The sequence below is a fragment of the Telopea speciosissima genome, chromosome 11, assembly GCF_018873765.1.
Source record: "Telopea speciosissima isolate NSW1024214 ecotype Mountain lineage chromosome 11, Tspe_v1, whole genome shotgun sequence".
NCBI classification, from domain to species: domain Eukaryota; kingdom Viridiplantae; phylum Streptophyta; class Magnoliopsida; order Proteales; family Proteaceae; genus Telopea; species Telopea speciosissima.
The window spans coordinates 52,544,459-52,572,457 of record NC_057926.1 but is presented as its reverse complement, the minus strand read 5'-3'; the positions used below and the strand labels follow the sequence as shown (position 1 = coordinate 52,572,457).

Below are 27,999 nucleotides of genomic sequence, written 5' to 3'. Positions count from 1 at the left end.
GAACTTCTACCTTCATTTATTGCTAAATTAATTCAATCGATATGGTTGCAGGGTGCGGCAACCACTTGCTATGTGGCTTTGCATCCACAAGTCAAGGGAGTCGGTGGTGAGTACTTTGCTGATAGTAACCTAGCCAAAACCACTTCACAAGCTAAGGACATGGAGTTGGCAAAGAAGCTATGGGGGTTCAGCATGAGTTTGATTGGTTGATGTACCTTTACCTCATGGACGTTCGATTCTTGATTGGGTTTGGAAGATAATATTTTGTGATTTATGATCCAGAAAAATTATGTTTATTTTGTGCTTAATTGTTACATCAGTTAGTTGTGCAGTAAACCAATACACACACAAGTTGGAGAGGTTAAACTGGACGGATTTCCGGCTAAATCCTCCCCTTTATACCTCTATTTTTTTTCCCAGAAAACCAACTATCAAGTTAATTTAATTGGAATGGGACCATTTATGGCAAGAATCCTGTTATGGAGCTTACGACTTAAAAAGCATGGCAAAGAGACTAATGAGCAAAGTTTGCAGGTTCTTGGGACAGCAAGAGGTCCTTAACATAGTACTCCTGTTCCATGTATTCATATTGTTCTTTGTTGGCACCTCAAGTGAAAGCTGTATTTTACCCCTTCTATTTTAATTTTGCTTTTCTTTGTTGCCACAGGAAATATAGACAACAAAAATAGCTGTTTGAATCTGAAGTTACAGATGAAAAATAGAAAAATAGGGTTACCTTGAGAGGCCAATGCAAAATAATATGGTGGCAAGGAAATAGGAATGTTCAGTAAAAAACTTTTGGTCCCAAAATATCGAGGGATTTGGGAACTATTAACACATTTACTGACTAGAGATTAGGAGGTCTAAAAGGTTAACTTTGTTAATTGGTACATCTGCTTGAAGTACAGGCCAAGTTAGGTCACCGAGAAGTATCGAGGGGTGATTAAGGGACATTACCTTCCTTAAAGGTCAGTGGAAGATTGCAAGGGAGGATGCTCTGTTCTTCATGCTGGTTAAGATCCTTTTTGTGATATGCACTGTACTGTCACATTTGTAACTTATCCAATAATATGAATGATTAATCATTTCAAAAAAACAGCTTAAATAGATGGATTTGGTTTCCTACAAGGTTATGCTATAGAATTTTGAATCTGAGAGTAAATGAGAAGAAACTGTTAAGTGATGGGTTGCTGCTGGTAACTTGTTATAAGCTGGGAATGCAGATCCTCTGCAACATTGTATGCAGCAGTTATGCTCGCAGGCTCAAATGGGTCTATTGCAATCTTCTTATTCCTCTTTAAATTGCATGAAAATGAACCATTAACCATAAAACCTTCCTCTTTGTCAAGGCATCTCTTCTTTTTAGCTGCTTGAAACATTATCCCTTGATCATGCACTTTAAACTATTATGTGCTTAGCAGAGCCCAATTTGCATTACACATACTAGCTACAACAAAGGTATTGCCTGGATTTGCCAATCTAGCCATTGAACATTGGAATTTTTAGTGTACAAGGATTGCTAAGAGAGCAAATGATATTAGGAAAATGTAAGGGGACTAAAAAGAAATCCTAGGAGAGTTATGGAGAAAGAATGCTACCTGGGCACGTGCGCTGACCCTGCACCTAGACACAGGGGTGTGCGAAATGACTGCGCACTCCTGGGACTTTCCGCCTTTCCATGGGGGTGCGGCGGTCATTTTGCGTGCCCCTGGGTTTGGGGGCAGGGGCTGTGCACTGCACGTGCCCAGGTAGTGTTCTCTTTCTCGAGAAAGTATTATATAAATCACTTGATTAAACATCCTCCAAAGAAAAGGGCTTGTAGGCCCTATACCATGAAGATTGCCAGGCAGCAAGGAAAATGCTACTATATGCCATGGTAATGTTTGAAGTTTTGAATGAAATCTTTAAAAATCAGTGAAATATTTCTCTTTTGGTGTATGAACCTATAAGGATTGCTAAGAGAGAATATGATATTAAGAAAATGCAAAGGGACTAAAAAGAAATACTAGGGGAGTTGTTATATAATGGATTTGATTAAACACCCTTCAAAAGAGAAGGGCCTGTACCATGAAGGTTTTTAAGGCAGCAAGGAAAATGTCAATATGCCATGGCAATGTTTGAAATTCCGAATGAAATATAAAAAAGGGCAAGAGATCTCTACTTGGTCGCATGGTCTCTATACAAGCGTCTGGGTAGGGGTAGAGGCATCATTTCACGGTGCCTCTGTGAGAAGGTGTAGGAAACCCCACCAAGTATAGATCTTTTTCCTGAAATTAATCCAATCCAATTGGTTCTTGAGTCAGGAATTGGTCCAATACAACTCCAAATAATAGGGAATCGTATTCAAACTGCAACAATTAAGATAGGTGGATCGGGATCGGTGAGTCAACCCTTCTTCCGTTGGGGCGATTTCCTATATTAGGATAGTAGGAAACTTCTGTCCTTTAGAAAATTTGGTAAAATCTGCTAAGATTTGAAGGGTAAATTGCACGTCACCCCCTGGTTTTCAAATGAAACTCAGATCACCCTCTAGTTTTAAAAAAAACTCAAATCACCCTTGGTTTAGACCCCAATATGACAAATTAGTCCCTTGGTTTTATGCTGTTAAGTGATGATGTCAGCCAATTAAACAAATTTAAATCCCTAAACTACCCTTGACCAATGTTGAAGATGAAGGAAGGGTAGTATTATAAATTTAATTCTAATGTTTTAGTACAAAGGTAAAATAGTCTTTAACACCAATAACTAACAGAAGACTAACACCGTTACTGTAAAGGGGGTGATTTGAGTTTTTTTAAAAAACCAGGGGTGATCTGAGTTTCGTTTGACAATCACGGGGTGACATATAATTTATCCAAATTCGCAATATTTTTTCCCCAGAAGTTTGAAATCGCCCCCTCATGAACCAGCAAATCAAGAAACCAGGCATTAGACCATTGAACTGTAGAAATTCGTGGCTCTTATGGTTTGCCTTAAGAGTAATAAATGGCAATGTTGCAACTGGTGGAGAATCCAGGAACTATTGCCTTCTTTGATACTCTGAATTACGTTTTGCAGAGAAGAAACGATGTGGCTTGGCAGAAAAGGGCCCTCTGGGTTCTCACCTAGTTCAACAGCAGAGGAAGTCACCCAAGGAATAGATGGAACTGGTCTCACTGCTATTGTTACTGGTAATATTTTATTTGTTCTGTTTCTTACTTTCTCAATCTTTTAATTCAATGTTTTTATGTGGGTATTACAAATACTGTGAGTTCGTTGCTTTTTTATTTTTTGGGTTAAAATTTTTGTCTTCCCCAGTTCTTACTTTGTCTCATGCAATGATTATTACTGTTTTAGATGGGTTTTGTACTTAGCATGCTGAGAACAGCTGCCTCTTCTTGTATGATGGAAGGCAGGATTCTGTTTTTTTATTTGATTTTGTTTTTCATTTATTTACCTTTAGTTGGAGCTGGTGTTGATTCTGATTTATTTTTTCCTATGTGGGAATTTTTTATTGGATTGATTTGATGGGAAGTTGTTATAATTATAGTTGAATTCTGAGTTTCATGGATGCTGACGACTTGTAAATTTTGGGCTAGCCTTTTGTTTTATAGTAGACCTTCTGCTCATTTCAATTCTGGAGAGCAGCAAGAAGTAGTTCTTTATGCCCTTCTGTTTCATACTGAAATATGATGGAGTGTTACTGGAAGGGAATGATATATAAAATTTTTCCATAACTTTAGGATGGCCTTTTGTTTTATAGCTGAACGTTTTCCCACTTTGCCAGTAACCTTCCATTTGCCTAATTTTATGCAGTTCTGATATCCAAAAGTACATGGATCTCAGATGCAAACAGGCCCAAGAGTGAACTGATGTATACAACAACTGAGCCTTATCCCAACTAAATGGGGTCGGCTATACGGATTCTTGCGACGAAACAATGTTAAGACAAAGTAGAAGAAAGAAACACAACATTGCAACACAAAGTCAAATAAACAAACTAACTCGGGTCGGCTAAGGATCCTTGCCCTCCAATTAGCTCTATTCGACGTCATACTAGAGACAAGACTTAAGCTATACATGCCTTTCCTCACCACTTCTCCTAAGGTCATTTTAGGCCTGTCCCTAGCTCTTTTCGTACCTTCAATCCGAATCAAGTCACTCCTTTGAACTGGGGCGTCCGAAGGTCTACAATGGACATGCATCGTAATACAAGAGTGAACTGTCATATTTGATGGCTAATAAAAGAGCTTAATAATAACCAAGCAGATTCAGTTAAGTTATCAGAGCAGGAAATTAACAGGTAGAAAGAATTTTGGTTTGAGAACAGAACAAGGAATTGATATTAATGTCAGATCTGGGAAAGTAAGAAGGAATGAAACCAGATATAGAGTTGCAAGATAGTATGTTCAGAAACAGATCTGAAGTATAGAGGGAGATAGAACTGAAGATCAGTTTCAGAAAACGAAACACAAATTATTATGTCCAAGCAATATCTGATATTGACTCAACACAATATCGACTGACCTGTTTAGAGAATTCTGATAACAGAGAATACCTTCTTGACTTCTTCTGTTTAGTGTCTCTGCTGCACAAATATGCAGTGGAGAGAAAGAGAAAGAAAGAGAAGAGAAGAGATACTGGCTGTTTTGGGATTATGAACAGTAATGTGAAAGAAAAAAAAAAAAAAGAAGGAAGAGAGGAGAAGAGAGGGGTAGGGAAGTAGAGTTCACAGCCCACACAATTTCACAAATAAACTTATAATCAACTACATTAACTGATATGGGGCATTATATCCTAAGGTTAAAAAACTCAAAAATATTTGAGTAAACTTCATCCACTTCAAAAAATTCTAATGGAATTAAATAACCACTAAGCAACCTAATGGACTTGAACATTATAGACAGTCAGGGGGCACAGGCTGTGCCCAGACACATGAGGGATGGGCGAATGACCGCCCCACCCCCCTGAATGACACAAATACCCCGCCCATGTGTTCTGTGCTGCTGCACAGAGAACATCAGCCCAAAAAAATAATAATAAATGTCTTTGTGGATGCGCCATCCCTGGTTTGATGTGTACAACTGACATTTCATGACTTGGTAGGTGCATTTGATACCTATTCTTTTTTACTGTTAGATGCTTATGTCTGTTGTGCTTACAGGAGCATCGAATGGTATTGGGGCTGAGACAGCACGTGTTCTTGCATTGCGTGGAGTTCATATTGTTATGGGGGTGAGGAACGTGGATGGCGGAAGTATTGTTAAAGAAGCAATCATGAAGGAAGTGCCTACTGCTAAAGTGGATGTGATGGAATTGGATCTCAGTTCAATGGCATCAGTGAGGAAATTTGCATCAGATTTCCATTCATCGGGTCTTCCTCTCAACATTCTTATGTAAGAGATGGAGTAGGAGAGATTGCATTGCTAGCAAGTGACTCCTGTCTTAGTTATATGAGCTTTTTGGGTGGTGGATTACTGTGATATGCATTTCTTATTGTCTATTTTTATGGTCCTCTTCTTTCTTCTTAGTTTTTTTATTTTTTATTTTATTATAAGTAAGAAGAGGATAGTGATTTTTGTCTTCTTGGTATTAAGTAATAATGCAGGAGTTGTGGTTTTTCCTTTCACACTTTCACAAGACAGCATAGAACTACATTTTGCAACAAACCACGTAGGTATGTTGGACAGATATTCCAAGATTTTAACATGGTATAATTTTTCATATAGATGATTTACATTGTAGCTTTTAAATTTTTGTTTGCAACTTGCAGCCCTTTAAATCTTTGATAGATCTGGAACTAATATGAGGATATCTCATTGTTTTGCAGGCCATTTTCTTTTGACAAATCTTTTGTTGGAGACAATGAAAAGTACAGCACGTGAAAGTAAGAATGAGGGTAGAATTGTTAATGTTTCATCAGAGGCTCACCAGAGGCCATATCCTGAAGGAATTCGTTTTGATAGAATCAATGATAAATCAGGGTATCACTTTGCTAACAACATTCACAGTGACAATATTCTATGCTTTGGAAAATCTAAGGAGCATACTAGGATCCCATCATTAATTTATGCCTATATTCTTCCTATATATGTATAATATAAGGATCCCAACATCAATTTATGCCTATATTCTTGCTATATATATAAGAGATTTTTTTATTGATGCCCCTTAACTTCAACTAGAACTGATTGGAGAGCAAGGATCCATATGGCCGACCCCATTTAGTGGGGATAAGGCTATTTTGTTGTTGTTACTTTTTACCCTTTTAGTATGACACATTTCTTTTTTCTATTGAGAGTACATACTGTTATTTTACACATGTGCTCGAAAAATGTGCAAGACAATGACAACTTTTGATAATGACATAATGATATAACTTTCAAATTATTTTTGAAAACCCTTTTATGCTCCTAACTTAAATTTTTTTTTTTTTTTTTTGGAAATAAGACAAGGGACAATTAAAAGGTGTCAAGTTCTAATTTCTAAATACACCTATGGAGGTGTCATTTAGACAGTCTCTTTAAATAATATGATGGTATTTGAACAAGGCTGGTCTATGAATTAGAACTGTTGAAACCATTTTAAAATAATATGATGGTATTTGAACAAGGCTGGTCTATGAATTAGAATTGTTGAAACCATTTTAAATTATCCTTGAACTGGCTAATTTTCAGGTATGGAAGCTGGAGCGCATATGGCCAATCAAAGCTTGCGAACATATTGCATGCTAATGAACTTAATAGGCATCTAAAGGTATCCAATCAATTCTTGGACCACAATTATTTCTGAAATATTAAATTTAAGGTAGTCCCTCCCCCCCTTCTGTACACATACGAAACTAATTACATTCACTAGGAATATTTGGAATTCTGGATTGGCTCCCGCTGTATGTGGAGTGTAATAACTCTTCACACACAGTTTTGTGACGACACACGTCCTTTTTTTTCCACAAATACCGCTCTAAACACTCTTAATGACAGCATAGAGGGGCATTTGCGGGAAGCAAAAGGACACGTGTCATCATGAAACTGTATGTGAAGCCTTCACGTATGGGGAGCTGATTCGAGCTCAATATTAGGGGGGATTGATGGTTTTTGATTGAGTAGTTTGTTTACGAACTTTTCGTTGTGTCAGGATTTATCATGATTTAAATATCTTTTCTCAAATATGTGCCAAAATATGCCCAATACCTGTATCTTAGACACCGATCTGTGTTATTGGATATTAAATGTAAACAGGTGGTGAATCTTAAAATGTCTTGGTTTAAAGGTGCCTGAGCATTGTATTGGTGGAGCCTCTATGGTATCATCCATAAGGCCTGAGTTTGTATCCGCCTTCTTTTTCCTCTTTCCCCACCGCAAACCATCCCCTTGAAAAAAATAAAGAAAATTTGCTCAAATATGTGCCAAAGTAGAGTGAAGGCTTTTGTAATGCCAACACCCATCTTGTTTGTTTCTAAATGACAATTCTTGTTTCTGAGGCTATAAGGCTACTAGAATGTACTGGGTTCATATATGTTGCCAGATATTTCATGACAAGAGGATCAATAACCAACTTTAGATGGGCCATTAAAGAGATCAACAAGACTAGCACATTTTCCTAATATGTATATGTATCTAATACATACAAGTGGGTGGGGATTTGTCATATGGCAACTTAGTGCTTAAATTTTGTGGAGATGGTCACATGGTAAGTTTCATCAAAGGGATTCTCTTATTGACATCCCTTAAGGTGTCAAATAATTTGTAACCTTATTTTTTCGGCCTTTTGGGTTAACAAATTTTTTTCTTTTAGTGAGGGTAAAACCTGTCATTTCATATGTATACTGGAAAAGCGTGTGAGGCCATGATAACTCTGGAAAATGAGATAATGTTAAGTCATTTTCAAATAATTTTGAAAATCCTTTTCACCTCTGACTTGAAGAAATTTTGGGAATAAGACAAGGGACAATCAAAAGAAGTTTACATGTTCTAAGTACACCTATAGAAGTGTCATTCAGGCAATCCCTTCATCAAAATTATGTTTTTCCCCTGTAGCAAAAAAATTTTTAGAGTTGAGCTATGAAATTTTAAGTGTGACAAATCCTATGAGTTCCCTATCATCTACACAAGAGTTCATTCTGTTATATCAATTTTGACCATTGAATGTTCTCATTGCATGTAGAATTGCTCTTCTAGTACATTATTTTGAGGATGTAGGTAATGCTACTGTTTTGGGAATTTCCATCATTTTTTTTTGGGGTGCTAGTTTAGGGTACTTCCCTCAGTTACTACATATTTGCACCCTACTCATCAGTTGTGCTGATATATTACCTCCATTGTTTCATAGTAGTAATGCAGTTATTGCAGCAATGGAATTTTTTGAAAGGCAAAACACAGTTTGGTTTTCATGGTTTCTTTACTTTATTTAACAGGAAGAGGGGGTTGATATAACTGCAAATTCACTTCATCCAGGAGCTATCGTGACCAATATTTTACACAATCACAGCTTTTTAAATGGTAAATGGTCAATCTATTTCACATCCATATTTATTTTAATCTTTCCTAAGGGAGAAAAAATCTAGTGGATCACTTTGGATCATTCATCCGTGCAACATCTCATGATACAAGGGATAATTTATGATGGCAAATTATATAATTTTATTGTCTTTGCCAATCATGTGGGTAGTTCCATCCTTTATTTTAAAGAAATATATTATCATACTGAAAAATTTCCTTGTTCTGTTGTTCATGAAACAGCCGGACTTCGGTACTTGATTTGGGTAATCTATGTGCATTATGCCATATAAAACATTTTTTTTGGTGAATAAAAAATTCATAACCAAAGAGAGAAGCATGAGCTCCCCCATTCTCTTGGAGGGTGGGGGAGAGGGAAAGAAAATTAAAATACAAGAAAAACCCAGCCTCATCTAGAAGAGGCTTGGGAAGAGTACAATGAAATGGGGAAACCCTACGAATCCATAATTAGCCTATTCCACAGAGAGTGGAGGCCACTGAAAATTTGCTTCTAATGTCGAAAGCAATGATGGTCAAAATCTGCTAGAGGGATCTAGAATTAGAAGTCCATCGTTTGAGATTGTGCTTCAACCAGATATGGTAGATGGCAGCATCAAAGGCAAACTTACCCGTAGTCTCATTAGTGGATCCACCGGTGAAGGTCATGTCAATCCAAATCCATTCTTTATCAAAGGGCAAGATCCTTCTCCTATGAGGCCATATAAAACTTAAGTTGGTGTTACTACATTGATGTTTCCTTATCATTTATTCTTTTGTAAATTGCATTGTTAAGTCTGGTATATGATTTCTTGATTTTTTGTATTTTTTATGCAGGAATTGTTCGTTTATTTGGCAAATATGTGTTTAAAAATGTTCAGCAGGTATTTTTTGTATTTTGGTTGAGCCCATGTAGTGAAATCCTATTGGGTCAACAATGAGTGAATACATTCATTTGGCCTAAATTTGTTTACTAAAAATTATGTTTGTTTTTGTTATTATATCACATTTTTAACTTTTCTACCTTCATTTATTGCTAAATTAATTCAATCGCTACGGTTGCAGGGTGCGGCAACCACTTGCTATGTGGCTTTGCATCCACAAGTCAAGGGGGTCAGTGGTGAGTACTTTGCAGATAGTAACCTAGCCAAACCCACTTCCCAAGCTAAGGACATGGAGTTAGCAAAGAAGCTATGGGAATTGAGCATGAATTTGATTGATTGATGTACCTCTACCTCATAGATGTTGTTCCATTCTTGATTGGATTTGGAAGATAATATTTTGTGATTTATGATCCCGAAAAATCATGTTTCTTTTGTACTTATTGTGACATTTAATTATTTGTGCAGTCAAACCAAATAAAACAACAATAATAATAATATCTGGGTGGTGATTGTGCAGGATTATTCTAGAGATCCTGAATTTAGAGCTATGAAAGTATATGTAATGGATCACTAATAATAATTTTTGTCATAAGCAGATGATGCAGATCTTTTATGTTTTGGTATGTTGTAACTTCTGTGCAGACTGAACCATAGTTCAGAAAACTTTTGTCAGATCGGCAGGTTGCAGATTTCCTGCTAAATCCTCCCCTTTTATCCCTCTATTTTTTTTTTTCAGAAAACCAATTATCAAGCTAATTTAATTGGAATTGGACCATTAATGGAAAGAATCCTGGTATGGAACTTACAACTTAAAAAGCATTGCAAAGAAGACCAATGATCATAGTTTGCAGACTCTTGGGACACCAAGAGGTCCTTAATATAGGACTCCTGTTCCATGTATTCATATTCTTCATTTTTGGCACCTCAAGTGAAAGTTATATTTTACCCTTTCTATTTTCATTTTGCCTCTCTTTGTTGCCACAGGAAAAATAGACAACAAAAGTAGCTGTTTGAACCTGAAGGTACAGATGAAATTACAAAAAAGAAATGTTACATTGAGGTGCCTATGCAATATAATATGGTAGCAAGGAAATAGGAATGTCAAGTAAAAAACTTTTGGTCCCAAAAATAATGAAGGATTTGGGAATTACTAATACATTACTGACTAGAGATTTGGAGGTCCCAAAGGTTAACTTTGTTAATTGGTACATCTGCTTAAAGTACAGGTCAAGTAAGGTCACGAAGAAGCATCGAGGGGTGTTTTTAAGAAGATACCTTCTTAAAAGATCAGTGCACTGCGAGGGAGGATGCTTTGTTCTTCATGCTGGTTAAGACATTTGTAACTTATCCAATAAAATGAATGATTAATCATTTCAAGAAAACAGTTTAAATAGGAATGATTTGGTTTCCTTCAAGGTTATGCTAAAGAATTTTGGATCTGGGAGTAAATGAGAAGAAACTATTTAAGTGATGACTTGCTGCTGGTAACTTGTAATAAGCTGGGAATGCAGATCCTCTGCAACATTGTATGCAGCAGTTATTCTTGCAGGCTCAAATGGATCTAATGAAGTAATCAAATGGTTCCTTAAGATATATATATATTCCTGAAAGAAATGGAGATGTCTGTGAGGGAAGATGCAAACCTCACCTCCCCCCTCTCCTCCAGGGCTGTTTCTTTGCTGTCATTGGCTACATACATTGTTGAAGTTCAATGGCCAACTGCTTCAGTAAAGATGGAATCACTAACATTTGCTGGTTTGCTCCATTAGATAATTCTATTGAAAAGACTGATTTATTTATATGAAAAGCAATCAATTTGAGAAATTCCATTGCTTTAAGTTATACCCCAAAGAGTAGAAATTTTTATTTTTTTTAATGGAAATAAAGGAACCCAAAGAGTAGAAGTTGCTGATTTATTTTAAGCTGCATGTGGATCTATGATCAGAAGGAGTGAGGTTTGATTTGTGGATTTGGATTTTGGCCCTTGATTCTTTATTGATTGTTTCATTTGTTTCAAAAAAGGCAAAGTCAGGATTTTTGGAGAAATTCAATCCACTGGTTTCAAATGCTTAAATCTAGGCTCCATGTAGTTGCAAGGAAAATAAAGGGAGGGGAAGTGAAGCTAAATCACCATGGGTCGAAACAAAAAGAATTCATTTCCTCTATTTACTTTGTCCGAAAAAAGAAAATTCTTTTTTTTTTGGTTCCAATTCCTACATTCAAACCTAATTTTGGTAATCATTACTTAACATAACTGAGCCACCAAATCATTCTAATTGGGTTATTAAATTTTTTGCATCCAAATCTCTTGAATTTGAGAAGTAGAGTAGAAATTTACATCTAAAAAATATAATTACATTAATATGGTAAGAATTTAAGTAGGTTAAACAATCATGTTAAATAATGATTACAAAAGTTTATTTTATCTAATTAAAACAAATTTCACTTCCCTTCTTTTCATTTTACTTGAAATTAGACCGAATCCCAAGGGTTTAAAATTAGTAATGAAACTTGTTCTTGTTCAAATCCATTCCCTAAACACATTTGAGAAATGGAATTAAATTAAAAAAAAATCAGAATTCCTGCATCATTTCATTATGTTCTAAAGCTTCATTGGAATCTGGTTAGAATCATAGTGATCCCCATAAGTGCTGATTTTCCTACATTAATAAGATGCATTGAACTTGAAAATCTATCAAAATGCGTGCCAAACGTAACTTAACATGTTGTTAATTAGAAAATTTGCTGAAATTTCGAGTTAAATCTGTTAAAACTCGAAACATTTTCTTTTGAGTTTTGAAATCACCAACTGCTACTGTCAGAAAGTTTTCTAATGATGTGGACGACCTGCAAAGGGGTGAAAAGCACTAAAGAGATCCAGAACGAACTCCGAGGGGGGACTCTCCGATGCCTAAGTCGTTTTGGCGAACAAGTAAATTCTGCATAGGGGGTACGGACAGAACAATAACTGTAAGAGTAGTCAGATCCTTTTACCTGGGTCCCCCTCTACGCTTTTATACTTGGAGTGATTATTGAGGCAATTGGAAATCTTCCTTCCTTCTATCCTCTGATGCGTGGTAGTGATGAGACAGTTATACTCGCCTTAATGAGGGGGAATACTCCCTAGTGGGAAACAAAATCTTCTCCTTATGTAATGTTGGTTAACTGCTCTTTGGGTCGTGCCTTGAGTCAGTTGCTTGCCCCAAAGGCAAACCATGTCACCACGTGTCCCTCATTCATTGGTTGGTTATTTTTGGGCGTATCACCTGCCAATCAAAATTTCAAACTTTGCAGTATTGCACCATTGAGGGGTAGACTGTAATTCTGTAATGACCATCAATGGTAACCAATGTTTTGCTAGAACTAGTGCGAACTGTAAACATCCATATGGTGCTTCCCACTTGCCACTTGCCACCTGCCACCTGCCACCGATTGTAAAGTGTGAAACCTAGTTAGTTCCGAGGGGAGGGCTGGCGGAGGGAAAGTATTCATCAATTCTTGGTTCTTCTGGGTTGATTTTTGGTAATATTTGACGATGATGCTCACTTCTTCTATGATGGAAGTGGTGGGGAGGAACTATTGCCTTCTTTGGTACTCTGAATTTCACTCTGCAACGAAGAAACGATGTGGCGCTTTGCAAGAAAAGGACCCTCTGGATTCTCAGCTAGTGCTACAGCAGAGGAAGTTACCCAAGGAATAGATGGCACTGGTCTCACTGCCATTCACTGCCATTCTTACTGGTAATATTTTATTTGGATTTCCATTTCTTGCTCTATTTCTTACTTTCTCAATCTTTTAATACAATTTTTTGATCGGTTAATCTGGGTATTACAAATACTCTTTTTTTTTTTGGTTGAAAATTTTGTCTCCTCCAGTTCTTACTTTGTCTCCGCCCGCCAATGATTATTACTGTTTTAGATGGGCTTGGCGGAGGAGGAGGAGGGGAGGGGTGTTCAGTTAAGAGGTTATTAAGGTTTGTTTTGTACTTAGCATGCTGAGAACAACTGCCTCTTGTGTGATGGAAGGCAGGGCTCTGTTTTCTTATTTGATTTTGTTTTTCATTTATTTACCTTTAATTGAAGCTGGTGCCTGGTGTTGATTCTGATTTATTTTTCCCCATGTGAGAAATTTTTTTTTTATTGGTTTGATTTGATGGGAAGTTGTTACAATTATGGTTGAATTCTGTGTTTCATGGCTGTTGACTGCTCATAAATTTAACAGAAGGGACCATCTGTTCATTTGAATTCTTGGGAGCAGCAGGAAGTAGTTCTTTGTTCCCTTCTGTTACATACTGAAATATGATGGAGTGTTAGTGGAAGGGAATTTTATATAAATTTTGCAGAAAATTTTTCTACTTCCTAAGTTCTGAGTACAGGTTTTATATTTTGTTAAAGATATGTGATGTAGTGTGTCTTAATTACCACAACAGTTTCTTTATGCATGGCTGACTTCTTATCCAAGAATTGTGTATGTGTGAAGACGAATAAGGTTCATACAACCATGGAAATAGCAACAGGGCTAGTACTGCATGATCCTACTCTCAGCTCATCATATATTCCACATAGCCTACTTGACTCTACCTGTCATGGGTTTCATAAATGTAAACTAATAATCCTCTACTTCCTCTGCCACTCCCCCTTCTCCCCTCCACCTCCAGTCTGGTCCAGCGTGGGACGCTCACTTCAGCCAGGCCCCAGAGCCCTCTCAAGAAGGTCTTCACTTTGTTGCCCTTCCTTAGTTGGGAGCTCCAAGGTAGCCCACTGCCCTGACAGGTTACTTGACAATGAGACTTCTCTCTGGCAAAATTCCTTGGTTGGCTATTTCATTGGCAATCACCCCCCATTCAACATTGTTACTCTCTCTCACAAAACAATGGAGATTCCAAGGTTACGTTGAAACATACCTGATGGACAATGGGTTTTTCATTTTCATATTCTCTAATGAGCATGATAAACCATATCAACCTTTCCTCCATTCTTCTATGGATCTCGTTACCAGGTCTCCCACTCCACTACTGTTGCTCTGATGGCCTCAGTCTGGTTGGTTCTGTCTTGGGCACCCCTCTTTACTCTGATCCCATTGACATTTCTGCAGAGGATCCTCTACCTTCAACCATTACAGTCTATGAAGATGAGGTCCAATAAGGGACTATAATTTATAAAGAATAAAACCATGCCATTGAGAGCACATTGATACTTGGAGAGGGATTTATTGAAGGCATTTACGCTCTTCACTGTCTTCAGTCTGGATTGGAATTGTTTTGGACTTGCTAATTTTCAGGTATGCAAGCTGGAATGCCTATGGTCAATCAAAGCTTGTGAACATATTGCATGCTAATGAACTTAATAGGCGCCTAAAGGTATCCAATCAATTCATAAAATCGCAAATATTTCTGAAATATTAAATCTAAAGTTTTGTTTTTTTTTCCCCCTCTTTTTAGACATATGAACTTGATTACATTCACTTGGAACTTTTTTTTGGGGGTGGGGGTTGGTGGGGTTGGGGGTAATAAGAGAAGGGAGGGTGAAGGCAGGACTCGGTCTGAGGTCTTGGCTACCAGCCCAAAGCTTTACTTGCTGAGCTGGCACCTTCAAGTTTAAAGTGTTTGTGAATGGCATTTTTTTGGAACTTTTCTTGTTTGGGGATTTTATTATGATTAAAATATATTTTCTCAAATATGTGCCAAAATTAAGAGTTTTGTATCTTAGACACTAATCTTGTTTATTTGTAAAATGTTGTATGATATTAATTGTAAAGTTGGTGGTGAATGACATTTTTTAGGGTTCCTTGTTTAAGAAATTTTGATGATCAAATTATCTTGGTTTTGAAGGTGCCTGTGCATTGGTAATGCCTGCAGGGTATCATCCCTTAAGCCCGAGTTTGAATCCCACCTTCTTATGCCTCCACCCCACCCCAAATATGTGGCAAATTAGAGCGGAATGCTTTTGTATTGCCAGTGCTAATTTTGTTTGTTTCTACAAAGAGATTCTTGGTTTTGGGGCTATAGGACTATTAGAATGTTTGGGTCCATATATGTTGCCTTATATCTCATGACAAGTTTAGATAGGCCATTAAAAGATCAACAAGACTATCACATTATCCTAATATGCATGTGTATCTAAATTCTAATACATACAAATGGGTGGGGATCTACCATATGGCAACTTGGTACTTCAATTTTGTTGAGGTGTCCACATTCACCCTCTACACATGGTAAGTTTCATCAAAAAGATTTTCTTATTGACATCCCTTAAAGTGTCAAATAATTTGTAACCTTATTTTTTAGCCCTACTAGTTTAACACACTTTTTTCTTTCTGTGAGGGTAAAACTTGTCATTTCATGTGTACTCCAAAATATGCGAGACAATGAGAACTCTTAAAAATGACATAATGGTAAGTCACTTTCAAATAATTTTGAAGAATTTTTGGGAATAAGACAAGGGGCAATCAAAAGAAGTTTACATGTTCTAAATGCACCTATAGAGAGGTGTCGCTGAAACAATTCCTTCATCAAAATTGTGTTTTCCCTGTGGCAAAATAAATTTTTAGAGTGGAGCTATGAAAATTTAAGTGTGACAAATCCAATGAGTCCCCTATCATGTACACAAGAAGTCATTTTTTTATCTCAATTTTGACTGTTGAATGTTCTCATTGCATGTAGAATTGCTCTTCTATTTCATTATTTTGAGGATGTAGGTAATCCAACTGTTTTGGGAACTTCCATAATTTTACTTGGGTGCTAGTTTAGGGAACTTCCCTCAGTTACTACATATTTGCATCCTACTCATTAGTTGGGGTTATATACTACCTCCATTGTTTCATAGTAGTCATGCAGTTATTGCAGCAATGGAATTTTTGCAAGGTAAAACACAGTTTGGTTTTCATGGCTTCTTTACTTTTTTTTTTTTTTTTTTGGGTAAAAATGGTTTCTTTACTTTATTTGAACAGGAAGAGGGGGGTGACATAATTGCGAATTCAATTCATCCAGGAGTTATCGCGACCAATATTCTACGCCATCCCAGCTTTCTAAATGGTAAATGATCAATTTATTTATTTTAATCTTTCCTAAGGAAAAAAAAAGTCACTGAATCACTTTGGATCATTCATGTGCACAACATGTCATCATACAAGGGATAATTTATGATGGCAAATTATATAATTTTATTGTCTTTGCCAATTATGTGGGTAGTTCAATCCTTTATTTTAGAAAATATATAGCGGGAGTGTAGCCTACACCAGCACTCCCATGTGTCTATCTCTCTCCTCCTTAAAACAAGGGGGCAGAAATGTCTTTTCATATGGGGAGGAGAGAGATAGACTCATGGGAGTGCTGGCGTAGGCCACACTCCCGGACAGAGAACTTTTTCCCTAAATATATATTATCATACTGAAAACTTTCCTTTTTCTTTTTGTACTTGATTTGGGTTATCTATTTGCATTATGCTACCATATGGATGTTTTTTTTATCATTTAGTTATTTTTGTAAATTGCTTGGTTAAAATTCTGGTATATGATTTTTCAATCTTCTGTGTTCTTTATGCAGGAATTTTTTTTGCACTTGGCAAATATGTGTTAAAAAATGCTCAGCAGGTACTTTTGTATTTTGGTTGAGCCTATGTAGTAAAATCCCTCATGGGTCAACAATAAGTGAATACCTCCATTCGCCCTAATAAGCTTACTCAAAATTTTTGTTTTTGTTTTTGTTATTATATCACATTATGGACTTCTACCTTCATTCATTGCTAAATTAATTCAATGGATATGGTTGCAGGGTGGTATGTGTAAATTTCCCTTATTGGGGAAGATGAGTTGCAAGTTTCAAAACCCTTTCAACCTTTACAAATACTCTCCAAGATCATAGACCCATGAGCTTTCTCACTTACAATAATGGAATCTAATTAGGGTTATCTCACAAAGAAACGAAGAGCAAGAATCACAACAGAACCACAGAAAAATAAATTGCAACAGAAAACAAAGGAGAAATATATTAGAGGAATAAAAATAGACTAAGAAAAAATAAATACCTCAGTAATAAGGAGGCATGCTCTGATACAACCCACCAGGTGGTACCCTAGGCACCGGCGATGTCCCTGTAGGCAGGTTATGCTGGCTTGGATACGCAGACGTCAAACCATAGTGCCCACTCTCTGGATAATTCCCAGAAGGCATTCCAACCGAAGTTGGCGGCAAACGATATAAAGACGATCCGCTACACCCAAACCACCATAACCACCCGAAGTAGGTCCACCATACTGTGAAGCGGCGAAGCGCCATATGGACCACCTCTCAAGCCAGCACCATAGCTACCTGTGGCACCTAACGAAGATGGAACCTGACTCCCAACGGACAGGCCAGGAGCACCAATAGACGACTGCAATGGCGAGTTCAGATTATGATGGTGATGGCCACCCAATGGTGGTGGGCCCTGATGAGCACCGGAAAAACCACCATAGGCAGACAACCCAGAAGGATGACCACTGTAATGAGAAGAAAGAGTGCTCGGCATGGAAGACGGTGGTGGCAAGCCAAGTCCATCGCCGGTAATTTCCCCGGTGACACCAGTGGGGGGCTGAGCTCCTGCAACAGCTACTCCAGGTTGGCCAGGCTTCGCCTTCTTTCCTTCAATCGCCAATTTGCAGAGCAACTGGTGCCCATCAATGTTCTTGGTGGCATCAACAAGAGAAGCCTTTGCGACCTCAGCAGTTTTGTAGACGAATAAGGCAAACCCTCTTGACTTTCCGGTCCGCTTATCGAATCCTAATGGTCCCTCCTCTATCTCACCATAAGACGAGAAGTGAGCAAGCAAGCGATCCGCAGGCATATCTGGAGGAACATTCCCAACATAAATCTTACGCATTGACACATCAACCGCCGGTGGCTGATATGTAGTGGGGCCCGAAGTCCCTGGGGCGGCGAGCTGTGTGACAGTCATCCGACCGTCGATCTTCTTGCCGGGCTCCATCAATGCGAGCATAGCACCGTCGATGTGCTTGAAAATGACAAAGCCATAACCTTTGCTCTTCCCTGTAGCCTTGTCGAGGATGATCACGGCTTCTTCAAGATCACCGTATTGTGAGAACAGAGTGCGCAGGCCTTCGGTGGTTGTGTCCCAACCGAGACAGCGGATGAACCGCTTGCGCTGCGCTGGATCACGGTCGGCAATGGCACGTATGGCATCGAGAACGTCTAAGTGACAGGCGGCGGCATCTTGAAGAATATCGAGAAGTTGCTCGAGTGAAGGGTTCGATGATCTTGCGAGTGAGAAAGCATAACCCGTTGCATATTCAAAGCAGATAACCCTAATTAGATTCCATTATTGTAAGTGAGAAAGCTCATGGGTCTATGATCTTGGAGAGTATTTGTAAAGGTTGAAAGGATTTTGAAACCTGCAACTCATCTTCCCCAATAGATTTGGGGAAGATGAGTTGCAGGGTTTTTTATTTAATTCTTTGCAAGGGTAATTTTGTCAGTTCACCTCTTATTTTTAACTGTTTGCCAGACAGAATGAACTTATTTGTTATTGTTTGCAAATCTCAGGGGAAGATGAGTTGCAGGGTTTTTAATTTAATTTTTTGCAAGGGTAATTTTGTCAGTTCACCTTTTATTTTTAACTGTTTGCCAGACAGAATGAACTTATTTGTTATTGTTTGCAAATCTCAGGGGGTACGTAGAATTTTTCAAAATTGGGAGGTAAAATTATCCTTTCGTCAAACCTCATGGTGATATGTGTAAATTTTCCTTTTTTTATTATTATTGTTGCATTCAGTTATTAGTGCAAGAAGTTTAAAAATAATAATATTCTTAATGGCAAGCATGCTAATTAGGGTTGCAACAGGGTTGGGTTGGGTTGGATCGGGCTTTATAAAACCCTAGCCCAACCTTGAGTCCCCATAGCTGTGCTCAGACCCGACCTGGCCTTGACTTCGGGCTTGAAAAATCAAACCCTGATCTGTCCTCAGGGTCAGGCCGGACTGACTCTAATTATGGGGAGGGATAAGGGAGATGCATGGGCTGGCCTAGCCGGAGAGAAAATTATCAATTTTAAGTAAAATAACACTATAATAAAATGTTTATATTACTTATTATCTTCATATATAATATATTATATAACAAAGTGTGGATGATATTTAAAGTTTATAATATATATATTATATCAATATCTATTTTATTGTATAACTTAAAATAGGGCTGGGCCGGGCCAGGTTTAGCTCGAGGCCTCAACCTTGGCCCGACCCGACCCGACCCGGACTCAGGGTTAGAAATTTTTAGCCCCGACCTGCCCTCATGGCCAAGATATCTCACCTCATGCCTGTTTGGGCTTAGGGCCGGCTAGGGTGGGTTTGGGCGACAGGGCCAAACTTGCACCCCTAAAGTGCTAATTGGTAAGAAAAGAGTGAAGATTTATGTGTTTTCCACGATTTAAAATAAGAAAGAAATTGTAATGCAAGAGTGTACATAAGAAGAAATTGAAAGACATTTGCTTTTAAGGTGCTCATCCGCTTGGATGAAATTGTTTTGATGGACTCATATGGAGGATGATGGAGAATCAAGATCCCCGGATCGCCTTCGTGGCTCGATAAACCTATTCTCTTCTCTATTAAACTAACCACATGAGTTAACTTGAGAAACGAATAGCAATGGAGGCCCTCACTATTACCCTCACAAGTACCTTGTGGTTATTTTCAGCTTGACTTGGTTGCATGAATAATTAATATTTAAGGACAGTTGACCATGGTCCCAAAAAAAAGATACTTTTTTCTATTCGAGAAACGAAGAGCATGACTGAAGTGGCTATACATACAAATCCATTTACGGATCTATATGCTCTGATTGGAATTGGAAGTTCTAGGACAGGCGACTGGTATACCACCATAATGAGTCTTTTATTTTTTGTATATGCATAGAGAGTGATAGATATGGCGATCGAGCCGGATCATTGATTCTCATTCAATCTCTTGTTTATTGAAAAGGAATAGAATGAGTCAATAACCCCTAGGCTTTAGAATGGATTGAATAAACTACCACCTCTATAGAAACAAAGCATCATCAAACTCATCCATGGGGGAATGGATGACCTCATAACTCATCCATCCTTTAGTTTGTTAATAATGGTAAATGGCGTATAAATGGGCGTGAATGCGAGAATGTCGGGTAGGTTAAAGAATCATCTATCCCTCGATATAATTCGGGGCTGCTATAGCTTGTAGAAACTTGAATCTATCGAGTAATAGTTTACCCTTGGAGAAGCGGAGCAAAGGGAACCCCAACAAACAAACCTTTGTCCCAGGGAACAAAAGGATTAGAGATGAAAGAGGAGGAAAGGCTTGAAATGCCACTACCTTCTCCATCCCTCCTTCTCCATCCCTCCTATTAAGGAAAAGGATTAGTAACTACACTTGAAATAAAACCCCTCTCTTTATAGTAGGGTTTGGGGGTTGTTAATACGTATATAATAGATTGGTCTATAGAGGAGTCACGATGCAGGAATTGACAAGGGATGCTATTAAGTTCTTTCCGAAACCCGATGGACAAGATTGAAAGCCACCGAAGATAAAGGAATTGGATCAATCAATGGACGAGAGAGAGAGAGAGAGCTACTCCGCCATCTGAAAATAAAGATAAGGGAAGGTATTCGTACACGGGAGATTCTCCCATCAACTCCATCAAATAGGTGGGCTAGGGATTTTCATGATATTTTAGATTGGCATAAACTGCATTTACTATTAGTTGTGTATATACATGGCCGTGCACGAAAACTTTTGCCTTTAATATAGAGTGGCTAACGAATTTAAGAGTGGAAAATCACATTAAAAGCAATAGCATTTGATGAAATTCATCACAAACTAATCATATGTATTAGGTAGAGACTAGAGAGGCTAAAAACTGATAGCATCAGGAAGCGAGGTCTCATGATCAAACCTTCGCCGTTGCATAATTTCTTGGGGCCACCCGCCTGAGGCTCACTAGAGCCCAGAAGCTCCCGGTTCGTGCGTGGTGCGAGGGTCATGTACGAGCCCAGGGGGTTTTTAGTCGGCCTAAAGTCGGATATCCCTCCTGTCTCCAAAAAAAAAAAAAAAAACTGATAGCATACCCAACCCTCTCCTCCCCCCTCGCCAATAAAAAAAAAATCTGATTTTTTCCCTTTTGTTTTTTTTAAACTATATTTGGATGTGAAGAAAAATTCAAAAAAAATTTGAATTTGAAGAGAGAGATAGAAATAGAAAATGATCATTGTGTCATCATGATTTTATCTTATTATATTTTTTCTTTTCTTGGCAATCAAACGTAAACTTATTGGGTGACACCCTAAGATCATAATTTGGTCATTCTTGGCAAGGTGGTAAAGTGTGTTAGGGGACAAAGATGATGAAGTTGCCAGCTTGTTAGGTCGGCAAAGTCAAGCCATCAATTATAGTGGGACAGCCGGTTGATTACGGTCTGGACTATGGTATCGTCCGGTTCGACCCTGAATCGGGTTTTAAAACTAACGCCTGCGCAGCTCCATTTGTCTCTAGCGTTCAAATAAATACCTCTGAGCAGAAACCTACTCCGCCGTCTCCTCTCGTGACAAAGAGTTCAGAAAGCCTAGAAAATGGTATATCTTTTGCTCTGAATCCCTTCAAGGTTTTGGTTAGGGTTTAGGGTTTTTCTCTCTTTCCTTATCATTTTTATTTTGTTTTTTATCTTTATCTCTGATTAGGTAAGTGCTAATCGGGTTTAGGGTTTTTGGTTTTCTATCTGCAGGCACTTCCAAACCAGCAAACTGTCGATTACCCTAGCTTCAAGCTTGTTATCGTTGGTGATGGTGGTACAGGTATTTGCTTCTCTTTTCATATCTGAAAAACTCTTCGGGGAAAAAAAAAGTGGTTTTTTTTGAGTGATTTCTTCTCAATTTTAGGTTCCAAATGGATTTTTTCTTATAGTCTAAAGAATAAAGGCAAGCATGCGTTTGATGTATTTATCAGAATTTAAATTTTCTTTCTTTTGAGCTGAGTAAGTTAGTCGGTTATGAATGCAGGGAAGACTACTTTCGTTAAGAGGCATCTTACCGGCGAGTTTGAGAAGAAATATGAGCGTAAGATCTGTTTCAATATTATTTGTTTTAGCTCATTGGTGTATTGAGATTAACGATTTTGTTGTAAAACGTGATCTACAGCAACCATTGGTGTCGAAGTTCACCCATTGGACTTCTTCACGAACTGCGGAAAACTCAGGTTTTATTGTTGGGATACCGCTGGCCAGGAGAAGTTTGGTGGGTTGAGAGATGGATACTAGTAAGTATCGGCAAATGGGTCCTTGTGTAATCATTTTAAAACTGTGCTCTCAGATGCTATCCTTTTTGGAGCTTTTTTCGTCATTGGAAAACTCTTAGATAATTGTGATTAATAGGAGCTGCAATCTTGTCTGTTTGTGCTACTTGTCGGTAAAACTTTTGGATTTGATAGCTGTTAAAATCCATTAGATTACTGGCATTGTTTCGTAGATTGATAGAATGGTTTCTTTGAAAATACAATATAAAATGTTTTTCCTTTGCTATAAGAATTTTCATCATGGGTGATAAGAATCCTATAAGCTATCCACGTGTTCGGTGTTTGTTACTTTCATCATGCAGAAAAATAATTAATGGCTTCCATAGTCGTACAATATCTTCAATCTAATACCAAGTTTAACCTATTCCCCACCTTCCTCCACCCCATATAATTCCTAGCTAAATCGAACTTAGGCTGGGACAATCTTCCATTCATTATTCCTTTCGTCAAGTTAGCTTTTTTTTTTTTAATTTTTATAATTCTTAATGTGAATGGTATGTGTTTCAATGAATCTTATTATTATTTCTCTTTTTTTAATTGAACCCATAAATTTATTGATTCCTGATGACTTGACTTTTCCTGTCATATTGAAGTTTTAGTTATATTTTGTTGATAGTTTGCAATGCTATAGTGGATATTTTATCGTATAGATTTTAGTTTATCTGTAATTGTAATAAAAGGAACTGGTGTGGTGTATGACCCACTATTTTTTGGGTTTTCAATTTTATAAAACTAAGATATTTCAATTCTTGATTTCACAATGATTCTTACAATTTGTAATGTTTTTTTTTTATTTAAATTGAAAAATGAAAATTCCATACTCATATTTCTACAAAGATATTTTTCTTACCTCCTTAATAAGTTTTAATAACTTTTTCTGTCTTAGAACATCAATTGAAGATCCCTCTCTTTTATAGAAGGGTCCTTCTATACGTCATGAAAGAGACTGAAAAGAAATGTTTCACTATTTTTTTGATGAATAGTAGTTAAGAATAGGGGAATTATGTAATATACTGGAGTAGCCACCTATGCTTCGTCTTCTTCCTCCTTCCTACATTCCCTCACCCCCTCCGTTGAACTGTGGGTTTCCAAAATAGGATCTTGAGTATTGTGAAATGGAGTAGGTTAACCTAACGTCAGACCTCTATCTTTCTCTCTCTCTCTCTTGCCACAAACCCTGCAGTCACCCCCTCCCCCGTTGTCTTCTCCCATGCGCCCCATGCCCCAAAGCTTCTGTGATCTGGAGTTTTCTTCAACTTCACGGGCTTCAAAACTGGTTTCTATTGTTGAAGTTGGATCGTGGTGGGGATCGAAACTGATCTGGACTGTTGGTCCTGCGAATCTGTTACAAATCTTTCTTATTGTAAAAAGAAAGATAAAATTCTAATTCAATGAATGAAAACGAGAAATTAGAATCTCTACTTAGCATCTGCCCCACCCCCTTCTCTCTCTCATGTACATTGCTGTATTTTTTTTTTTAATAATTCTGATGCAACAACTTGGGAAGAACAACCAGAAAATCTGGAGGTGTTTCTGTATTTGCAATGAGGTATTCCTTCATTGGTCTTGGTTAGTAATGGAGATTTGGGTGTCTTTTGACCATATTGCGGTATCTTTGTGCACTTCTCAAGCAATCTGGGAACTACTATAAATGGGTACCCTCGTTGAGAGGGTTATTGGATTCAGATTCCGTGTTCGAGCTGCTATTTGTCCATAACTCCATATGTAGGAAATAAGAACAGGGGAAACAATCGGAACATTTTAGGATTTTGCAAGGTAGATGGAGGGGGGAGGGAAGAGCACGAGGTGGGAGCGGGGCAGGGGAAGGAGACAACATGGAAAAGGGTGGCTGCGGGGTTAGAGAGAGAGAGAGAGAGAGAGAGCAGTCCCCCATTCCTTCTTTTACAACTCTCTCTCTCTCTCTCTCTTAATTAAAATGTAATTATTCAAACTTTATAAGATTTTCTTTCCATTATTTTCTTTCTTTTCCCTCATCAAATTACTTTTTATTCCATTTTACACTAGCTTATTAATTCTAAAATCAATATTAATATAACTCTATTTATATATTAAATAATTCCATTTTACACTAGCTTATTAATTCTAAAATCAATATTAATATAACTCTATTTATATATTAAATATTTATGTAGTAATAATTTTCCCATTTTGTTTGTTTTTATTATTATAAGTTTCTTTTTTCTAATATTTCCCATGCATTGCACTGGTTTAATGTTATTCTTGTCTTATTATTTTTTTTCATAGTTAAATTATTCTTCTTAGGAGCTGATGGCTAGGTAGTTTATGGTGAAGTAATGATTACCTTTTCCATTAATGATCCAGAGGGGGGGGAGGAGAGTACCAAGGGGCTCTCCGTTATATTAGTTACTAGTTATTCCTTTAGTGGACAATGGTTGGTCTGTCATTAATGGAGTGGGATATGCTGGTAAATCTATTCAGTTGCTTGGAATATCTTCATTTTTTCCAAGCCTAAAAAGAGGAAGTAGTCATTGACTGCTAAGCAGTTGAGAAGCGGGACTTGAAGGGATATTGGAGGATGTTTCATTAGGTCATTTGATCCTCTGTCACAAGTTTTTCTCTTTGCAAGTGTTTCACCTTCAGTGCTCGGTTGCTACCATATGTGTTAGGGGCTCTACCACCCTGCGACTTAGTAGGATTTATTTTTCTTTTTTTGATTCTCATATGTTAGTTAATAAATAGAATAAAGAGAACAATAATTTAAATAGTTCATTTCCATTGATTTAGGAATATAAGCATAAGTGCTAGTTTCCTTTGTCTATGCAATATCATACCATTAATGTTGCTGTGGTCTAGTTTTATGTATCCATCTTGCTGAAATGGGTATGTTGTGCAACACGCGTATGTCTATTATAAAGAGTTAATGTCTAAGGTATTATGACTTGGCTATCCATTTTATTGTTTTGATAGAGCTAGAGTGATAATCTATTAACATGCGAGTTTCCTTTTCAAATTGAGCATAGCATCTCATATCTTGCTGATATCTATGTCAGTGTTATCTATTATGTTGCTTTTTATATAGGATTGTGCCACCCTTTCTTATGACTTGTAATGCATGAATTTTTTTTCTGCATTGTGACTCAATTTTTTAGTGTACTTTTTTTAATTTTTAATAGTACAAGTAGCATTAGTATCTAAAACAGCTCTGAATTAAATCTTGTGACTGAAATTAACAAATGATTCTGATTCTTCTACTTGATTGGCATATAAACCATATAGTTAAGTTTTGAAATCTATAATTTGTGATTTAATTTCCCATCCATTTGTGGTGGATTAGAAAAGATCCAAAAGCATGGGGGTATCTCTTTATAAAGCTTTTGCCCAGACCATCCCCATAAACCACCCTATCCAATTTTAGGATTATATGTTTTTTCATTTTAAAATCTAGTGAATTCAACATTATTTTGACCCAGGTGATTCTATTCTGGTACTAAATTCCCCTATAAAGTAATATTACTGCTGGAGGCTATTAATTTTATTTTTGAAGTATTTTCAGCTCAGCTTCAAAATATTGGTTATGTGCTGAAACTTCTTGAGGTATGTGCAGTATCCATGGACAATGTGCTATCATCATGTTTGATGTTACTGCTCGATTGACATACAAGAACGTTCCTACATGGCATAGGGATCTCTGCCGGTGTGTAAAAAGAGAACACTAAAAGACTATTTACGTTTCTAGCTGTGTAATAATGTCCCCTGATTTATCTTGGTTATTTCTCAAATGTATTCTTTGTTTCAAAATTGCAGTGTTTGTGAGAACATCCCAATTGTTCTATGTGGAAACAAGGTTGATGTGAAGAACAGGCAGGTGAAGGCAAAGCAAGTTACATTCCACAGGAAGAAGAATCTTCAGTACTATGAGATCTCTGCTAAGAGCAACTATAATTTTGAGAAGCCTTTCCTATATCTTGCCCGGAAGCTTGCAGGGTAATGAGACAACTTTGGTCCGATTTTCACTACTTTTGTGCTACTGAATGCAGCAGAAAGCCATTTGATACAAAAATATGTCTGGTTTTGTAGGGATGCTAATCTCCACTTTGTTGAGTCTCCTGCTCTGGCTCCTCCTGAAGTGCAGATTGACTTGGCTGCACAGCAACAGTAAGTGTTTTAGCATCTCATCACATGCTTTATTGCTTGTGTTTTTAATCCTTGACTCAAGTTGACTAGGATGGATTACCGCTAACTTATTCCAATTTTTCAGCATGACACTTGAACTTTTTAATGTTTACTTCAAATGGGTTTTGTATAGGTTGTACATCAAATTCCAACCTCATGTAACTTATTCTATCTGGGCTTGGACCAGTAGAATGCAATTGATGAAAAATCTTAAATGTTTGCCTCTTTATCAAGTTGTATTGGATTGCGTGATTTATGGCCATTTAAAATGTTTGAAAAAGTGGGTTCATAAGTACAATAATTAATTTGCTTAACGAAAAATAAGTATAGGTATATGACATGTTAACATTCTTCCCCATTGGAGGATTGTATTGGAGGTTGCATTATGCCGCTACCTTAAAAAATTGGAAACTGCCAAGGACATAAGTAATTGGCATCGTGAAATTTGTAATGGCCAGGATTCAATGTTACAGTAAGACCAACTAGCATATGGATGTGGGGCCTACTGGTTGGGTGAGACCCCAGTCATTTGTGTCGCACATGAATATTAAGTGCTTTTGTTCTTACTTTCTAGTACTTCTTAAACATTTAATGCTTTTCCTGAAGTAGACCCCAAGGTGATTATGGTCGTGCCTATTTGCAGACTTTCTGAATGATTGGTTGTTTGGAAGTTAAATTCACATTGGTCAATGATCCTCAGTATTTGGGTCAAGATGGGTTTTGTATAAAATTTAGAAGAAAGGAGCTGTTTGGATATACTAGTTGCAGTTTGTGATGGAATTTGTTAAATATGACCAATCTATGGATTGATGTCTATCTTGTCAATATTGTGGTTGTTGCTGTTGGTGTTATCCTACCAAGTGTCATGTTTTGTGGTTTTGCAGGCATGAAGCCGAGCTTGCTGCTGCCGCTGCTCAACCTCTTCCTGATGACGACGATGATGCCTTTGAGTAAACTGGTTGAAACAATGTAGAGAGGTTTCCAATATTCTCATATTTTTCATAACCTTATCATTCCCTCTGTATTATTGAATAGGTTTCCAAAATTTTCTGCGAATATATATGAAGGATTTTGATATCAGGGTTTTTTTTTTCCCTGGATGTTGCGAGTGATGGATGATATTTTAGTCTTTTTTGTCCCCTGTTGTGTTTACCAATATTGAATCTATGCATGTAG

At 37.4% G+C, this 27,999-nt stretch overlaps 2 protein-coding genes, 1 long non-coding RNA gene and 1 pseudogene across 8 annotated transcripts in view; 2 read left to right on the top strand and 2 right to left on the bottom strand.

Annotated features, from left to right (window-relative positions):
• LOC122645941 (short-chain dehydrogenase TIC 32, chloroplastic-like) overlaps positions 1–16,984 on the top strand; it is a 34,284-nt gene extending 17,300 nt beyond the window's left edge. For 2 of the 5 annotated variants that reach the window (XM_043839360.1, XM_043839364.1), the window contains exons 7-8: positions 9,312–9,358; positions 9,540–9,981. In XM_043839360.1, coding sequence (XP_043695295.1) covers positions 9,312–9,358; positions 9,540–9,698 — 206 coding nt within the window. In that variant the 3' untranslated portion in view covers positions 9,699–9,981. Of the gene's footprint in view, positions 1–46; positions 245–9,311; positions 9,359–9,539; positions 9,982–16,901 lie in introns of those variants that run through there. The other 3 variants (XM_043839363.1, XM_043839365.1, XM_043839361.1) reach the window with 3 other exon arrangements.
• LOC122645943 lies at positions 119–9,771 on the bottom strand. Its single transcript, XR_006330539.1, has 2 exons — positions 9,704–9,771; positions 119–215 (listed from the first exon to the last, which is right to left on the bottom strand). It is a non-coding gene; the product is annotated as an uncharacterized LOC122645943 (long non-coding RNA).
• LOC122645942 (GTP-binding nuclear protein Ran-3) lies at positions 5,151–27,917 on the top strand. 2 transcript variants are annotated; one of them, XM_043839367.1, is made up of 8 exons: positions 5,151–5,155; positions 22,103–22,172; positions 22,377–22,433; positions 22,515–22,632; positions 26,255–26,344; positions 26,455–26,634; positions 26,728–26,805; positions 27,708–27,917. In XM_043839367.1, the coding sequence occupies exons 1-8, from the start codon at positions 5,153–5,155 to the stop codon at positions 27,775–27,777; spliced, it is 666 nt and encodes a 221-aa protein (XP_043695302.1). In that variant the 5' UTR covers positions 5,151–5,152; the 3' UTR covers positions 27,778–27,917. The 2 variants fall into 2 exon arrangements, with proteins under 2 accessions (XP_043695302.1, XP_043695301.1); XM_043839366.1 differs by lacking the exon at positions 5,151–5,155 and adding an exon at positions 21,882–21,953.
• On the bottom strand, positions 17,273–20,706 carry LOC122646138 (annotated as a pseudogene).
• Positions 27,918–27,999: the final 82 nt, after the last annotated feature.